The 6,600-nt window shown below is 39.4% G+C and overlaps 1 protein-coding gene across 1 annotated transcript in view; it reads left to right on the forward strand.

Moving 5' to 3' along the window:
* LOC139114164 (synaptotagmin-1-like) overlaps positions 1 to 5,979 on the forward strand; it is an 82,569-nt gene extending 76,590 nt beyond the window's left edge. The window contains exon 8 of the mRNA XM_070675729.1: positions 2,751 to 5,979. Within this exon, the coding sequence (XP_070531830.1) occupies positions 2,751 to 2,864 (114 nt within the window). The 3' untranslated portion in view covers positions 2,865 to 5,979. The remainder of the gene's footprint in view (positions 1 to 2,750) is intronic.
* Positions 5,980 to 6,600: the final 621 nt, after the last annotated feature.

A 6,600-nucleotide genomic window follows, 5' to 3' on the forward strand; every position in this document is an offset into this window, starting at 1 on the left:
AATATTTAGTCACTTGCCTGTAGGTTGGAAAGTAGCTTATGGGTCTGGCTTGCCAGATTTTCTACTGTTGCTACTTAGGCCTATTGGTGAACACCTATTACCAGGTCATAAGGGCTATAGCGCCCGATTCACCCCGATGTTACCAGAAATACACCGCTGTTTGCCGTTTTGATCAGAAGCTTGTCATTCATCCGTGGGGCTCGTCGCGCCCTGATCACCCGCCGTTGCTTCTTCAAAGCCGCAGACTACGTTTTGCGTACAGTCACGTGACCGGACACTTTTTAAGGACTATTTTACCAGGGAAATAGTCTTTGAAAAATGTGCTCTGACGACATTTTTTTTCGAGCCAGTGGCGACAAGAACGTATTCTATTTTCTCGTCACGTGACGTGTTTTGGCAAATCGCAACATGGTAAGAGCGGGTGCCTAGTTATAATAACATCTAATGTTCGAAGCGTGACGTATTAGTGTTATTTTGTGCATAGTGTATTTATGATCATTGTTGAACTATGCAAATACGAAGATGACGTCTCATTATCAAAGGAGAATATTAACCTACCTCGGATCGTATAGACAATTATCATATCATGAGCTTCACGCCTTCATGACAGCGCATAAAATTGTTATAGACATATATACATATATATATATATATATATATATATATATATGTATATATATATGTGTACGTGTATGTATAATATATATATATATATATATATATATATATATATATATATATATATATATATATATATATATATATATAAATTTATATAAACGTTATTGTAATATGACAGGTTCCCCCAGTGTTGTGTAACGTGGAAATGTATTGTAGAAATTAATGAGAAAAATCCCACAACTACTACATCTGATCGTCTCTACACTGCAAATTTTGGGGGCTTGAAAAAATGATCCATGTGGAAGGCCAACAGGACGGCACACGTCAAACCAACTTGAACTCGTTTGGTAGTGCATCCGAACTGAATTCAGGGGACGTAGGTTCAAATCCTATACATCGGTCATTATTTAAGCCCCAAAACTTTGCAGTGTAGAGACGATCACATGTAGTTGTGGGATTTTTCTCATTAATTTATATATATATATATATATATATATATATATTATATATATATATATATATATATATATATATATATAATATTATATATATATATATATATATATATATATATATATATATATATTAATGAGGTAAACCACGATCTCCACAGTCCCGAGCGTTTGGAAGAGTCATACAATACTATACTTCAAGAAATGTTGATATATTAGTGAGTTAAGCTGTTCTTAATGAAGTTTTGGTATGAACATGTGTCTGCATGACAAATGAAAATCCAGTATGTGAAAAGGCCGAGTTCTTTGTTTAATTCTTACAGAATTTACTTCTTTTATCATATTACGTCGTTCAGTCGGTCATTCTAATCCCTCGATACCTGTACGAAGTAACACAAAGTATGGTTACTATAAGTTTGCCTGCTGACCATTAGTAAGTCCAAACGCGCCGAAACTAAATGTTTTCTTCGATTAAAGGGATTAGGGATAAAAGTTCAAAGCGCCCAGTATTTCCATGGTAGCAAGCGTGTCGTTGCTTTTGGTGCCGGCGTGCAAACGATACCCACGTTTCAAAACAACTGTTAATGCTCGCGACATAGCCAGAAAGCGCGGACAAGCCAAAATATCTTCGAAAGACAGAAAGACTACCTTGTTTCTGAAATCCCTGTTACCTGAAACAGTTTTTTTTTTCAAGTATGACTTAATTTGTGCCACGACCTCCTTTTAGCAGAGGTGAATATATGAATCGAAGGCGTGCGGCAAAATCATTATTGCGAGACAAGAAGGTCTGTATAATTCTCCATGGCAAGAATAAAACACGAAAAAATAATAATAATCGGGATTCTGGCCGCGCTCGCACTCTTCATTTGCCACTTCCTGTTTGCTTTTGTCAGGAAAATAGCTTTCCTGGATACTCAGAATTGTCACTTCATTACTCAGAAATTTGATTTTTTTCCACCCTTAGTTTTCACGATTTTGACGGTATGAGACAGAGAATGTGATTTAGCGGGACTTTGAGCCCTGTGAACGGTGTGTTAAGGAAGCCGCCAAGCTCCAGCCATTACCTACATGTGGCGCTTTGTAGTAATTGACGTACCGTAAGGCTTCGAGAACTGAAATATGAGAACCATCTTGCACAATTAAGGTAGCATGCAGTGCGCCTCGTGGACAGAAATTCGGATTTTCCAAATGTTATCAATTTACTTCTGATCTACCACTTGTGTGGATTTATTTTAAAACTCTTGACGAAAGAAAAGTATTCACCGTCTTCGTTTTGTGAAAATCGAAAATTTTATTTTACCCCATAGAGTTAACACAGGGATGGCGGCCATTTTGAATTTCAAATACCGGAATTTTGCACGGTGACGCCTGATTTTTATTGTTGCTTTGGTGAGAGAACGGTCTAAAATTTCATTGAGGAAAGTTTGAGGAAAAGTTTAAGCCTTTCACTTTCGAGGCGCAAATTACCTTGAGGAAATCTTAACCGAGCAGTATTGAGTTAAACCCACGAGCAAGACGACCGGGCGGTGCTACAAGACCGACAATGTCGTTCTAAAAACCTTTACATAAAGCCAACTGGTTCAGTAACGTTTGAAAAACGTAACAATAACAGTGGTGAGATGTCCTTATTAATTCCACCTTTCCCTACTTTATTATTTTTTGATCTTTTTCTTTTAGGTTCTTGGTAGAGTTCTTCTAGGACACGACGCGGAAGGCGAAGAACTAGCCCATTGGAATGAAATGACTACATCAAATAAACCAATAGCTAGATGGCACGCACTTATACCTTAATGGACGTCCGTTTTAGACACTTCCCTTCGGTGATCTAGATCGGAGGACTGCATTTACACAGATATATACCGACAGGAGTGGCCACTACCGGACAGTAACCCTGCCACAAGCAGATCAGCGTTCTCGCGCGTTTTGCAGAACCCGCGAAAACGATGAACTGGAGGGCCCAAGTGTTCTCCCTGTATTGATCACGCTGGATTTGAAAGCCGACCTTACCACACTGTTTCCGCTTTTCGCACAACTGAAATACTGCACACGAGTACAAGACAGGGCGGACTGCCGAGGAAAATTTGTGACGTCGTTACATCTGATTCATCGACGGTGACGCAAATCGGCATTTGCTTTTCTGCGAGAAGTTGTGGTCGTACTTGCACATAGGTTACCCTGTCGCGTTTACTGTATCTGATTGGCGGAATCCAGGATGCCAGAAACTCATAATGGTTGAATCTATTCTGGTAAAAATGATAGAAACTCGTTAAAACGTCTGCATAAAATCAGTGATCTACATTCCCGTATGCCCCATTACAATATGTGCTATATTATCTCCTAGCCAAAGATGGACAGAGCTCTCAATCAGGCATGAAAGCAGATAGTACGCAGAAGTCAATATTATATCCTCTTTCGCTAGCGATCTCTGAGAAGATGACGGCACGGCTGGCCTTGCATTTCTATGAGCACACAGACTTACACTGCGATTGCGCACTTGTGCGACCGCTCGACAAGTTCAACCTTGGTCGTCATGGCAAAATTTAACCCTTTTCGTTTACGAATGGCTCGAGTCCTGGCGGTTTTAAATGTTTCCAATGAGAAATTATCGAAGAGACATCTCGATATGTTTTCTAAGTGAGCCGAATTCGAGTGTCTTCACTCCATATCAACAAGTCACGGCTTGTTTCGATAGGCGAGGGTACATTGTTCGGTTAAGAGTACAAGGTTGTATTAATTTTCTATTGAAATCATTATATCTAAAGCAAGGTGCTAGCGGCAAAGTGTATATCAAGTTGAAAAGAATGCTCAAAGCGGAGATTTCATCTCCAAAGGCAAAGTCATCACAATTTTCTACCCCTGTAAAAACATGTCTTTTCGAGGGTATAACCATCGCATAATGATTACTCCTTTTTGTATGAAAAAAATAATGGTGTTTGATTACCTTGAACCATAGACAGTAGAGGTTGAAGAGTCTTCACCCTTTACTGTCTTTCCTTGAACGGGCTTGTCCATATTTGCAGAATGACACCCGTTGAAATTATTCTCTACTGACAACAGTACGTTTTGTGGTAAATATCCCTTCCCCGTTTGTGCTTTGTCAGAAGGAAAGTTAACAATGCAAGGTAAAAATGAGGCTGCCTCTGAAAATGACCTCACCGTTTCAAAGTACATCTACCTTGAAATAAACGACGAACGTGTCCAAGGACAAACGAAATCTGCCCTTCAAAATCAAGAACTCTGCGGAGTTTCCATCAAGACTTTGTTTTACGGAAGAGCCAGAAATAACACGAACGATATGAAATTTCTCACTTGTTGTCATTTTTTTCAAAATGCAGTCGGAAACTTGCTATAAGCTGTGGAAGATTTCAATTATAAGAACGGATTATTTGTTTCATTGTCGTGCTAAAGCTATATTCCCTTTGGCGGGAAAAGTGCAGACACGGAAATCATCAACAAACGTCATGAATGCGAACAAGTAATTAAAACTTTTTCCAGTACTGACCGTCCTGCGCGGAAATGAAATTTGTGTTTTCCGTGACTAAAAAACTCACAGAAACAAACAAGTTATTTTCTTAAGTAAAGCGCGGGAATGGGCGTCTGTCGTCTGCAATCAAAGGCGTCGCTCCCTGTGGGAATCAATCAGCAACAATATGCATGACGACGACCATCAGTGTCAGCGCGTATACACAGAAATGAATTTTGAGCAATTGTGTTAAATGCAGCTACATCTAGCCATGTGTACCCAAAGGAAAGATTAAACGTGTCAATCAAGAAAATATTAAACGAGCATTTTTGACGCCAATGTTGTTTCTTTTTCAGATCATGCACACTCTTTACTGTTGTACATTTTTATGTAATAATATGAAAATTTTAACGGTTTGAAAGTTGTAACTTTTGGACAGAAAGTAACCATCGAGTATGGTGAATGTTATGGGTCACGGAAATCGCCGTCACGTGACTGTTCTATATAATTTGACTCGGGGCGGACATGGACGGTATTATACATTTTTAAGATTTGGAAAACAGCCTTAGCCTTTTCTATCTGTCTTTCGTTTTGTTTTGATTTTAATCATATGTTCAAAACCTTTTCCAAAGGTTTTGATGTTGTAGCATGTGCCCAATTTTATCGCCTTCCCATCCGATTTTACCGAAACTGTCGATGTAAGTTGTAAAGTTACATAATCTCAACAGTTGAAGTTCTGATTAAAGTAGACTGCTTTGTAAAGTTATCCAAACATATCCCTACAGGTAGGATGTTGCGGTCCGTTCATATTCGCCGTTCGCCCAGCAATCAATGTGATGACAACCGTTTTCGCTAAACGGTTGACGTCATCGCATGACGAAATTTTTCCCTGGCAAAGCCATCGATAGGGCGAGAGCTACCTCTTGTCGATCAACAATTCGGAGTGCTTCAAGGAACTCGTGAAAGTCAAATCTTGAGAGAAGGGAGGCCTAAATACACTCGTTATCTCGGTAATGAGATGCGTTGCTGTACAAATTGTGTCTACTTGCACTCAACAACAATGTACTCTGATTTGCCATTTGCGCGCTTCACCTTTGAACGGGCTCATTTCGTCGGTGAATCCCGCCAAGAAAAACCGCGCAGACGATAACTTAACTTTGTAGTCGACGAAACCAATAAAATCGTACGAATAATGTCACGGCACGAATAATCACATGACAGGTTTTATTGGTACAAGTATCTATCACTGAATAGCACAGAACGGTTTTAGAACTACATAAATGGTTAACCGATTGCTGAATTTGCGGTTTCCAAACCAAAACTTAATATATTTAATAATGAACAGCTGTTCATGAACTTACTTTCCCCCTTTCCCATATCAATGCACAAACAGTTGTTTTCTTCTTTTCATGTCACCAAATAAATTGTATTTTCAAACTCAAACATGTGTCTCGACTGATCTCTAAAGTTCAGTGGGTCAAGGCTCATTGAAAGACGGTGAAATATAATCCATTATAACTGTGCCCAACCTGACGGGGATTTGGAGCGACCATCGTGTCAGTATTTCGAACCACTAATCTTATTATATTTGAATATGAACTATCAGTAATCTGTTCCAAATCCAAGGCCACACATATACTAGTACTCTATTGAGCAAGTAGCCTGTCTATCAAGCTCAGGGATCGATCCTTAGATTGTGGGAAGGGGTGGTCAAAACGAAATTACATCTGCAGATTGTGTGTGCAGCAAAAATGGTGACAATCGCTATGACAGCCTGCTGATTTTTACCACACTAGGTGTGGATTTTATATGAATGACCTTTGTGGGTTACGCCAATTATGAAAATATGTACCAAAACTTGGAACGTGAAAAGAAGTTGAATTTTTGCCGTTTTTTACAACCCTCCTCCTCCTACAGCTCTAATGGTCCTCCCTGCAGGGTTCAATCACGTTCGACCGAATATTCCTACTCACTCCTGAGAATGCACCTCGGGGACAGATATTTGGCCTCTCAAATTTTACGATATTACTTTGGTCTTCCACTTGCGGGGCTCATCTTGAAGTT

This window comes from Ptychodera flava, chromosome 16 (genome assembly GCF_041260155.1).
Source record: "Ptychodera flava strain L36383 chromosome 16, AS_Pfla_20210202, whole genome shotgun sequence".
Classification (NCBI taxonomy): Eukaryota; Metazoa; Hemichordata; class Enteropneusta; family Ptychoderidae; genus Ptychodera; species Ptychodera flava.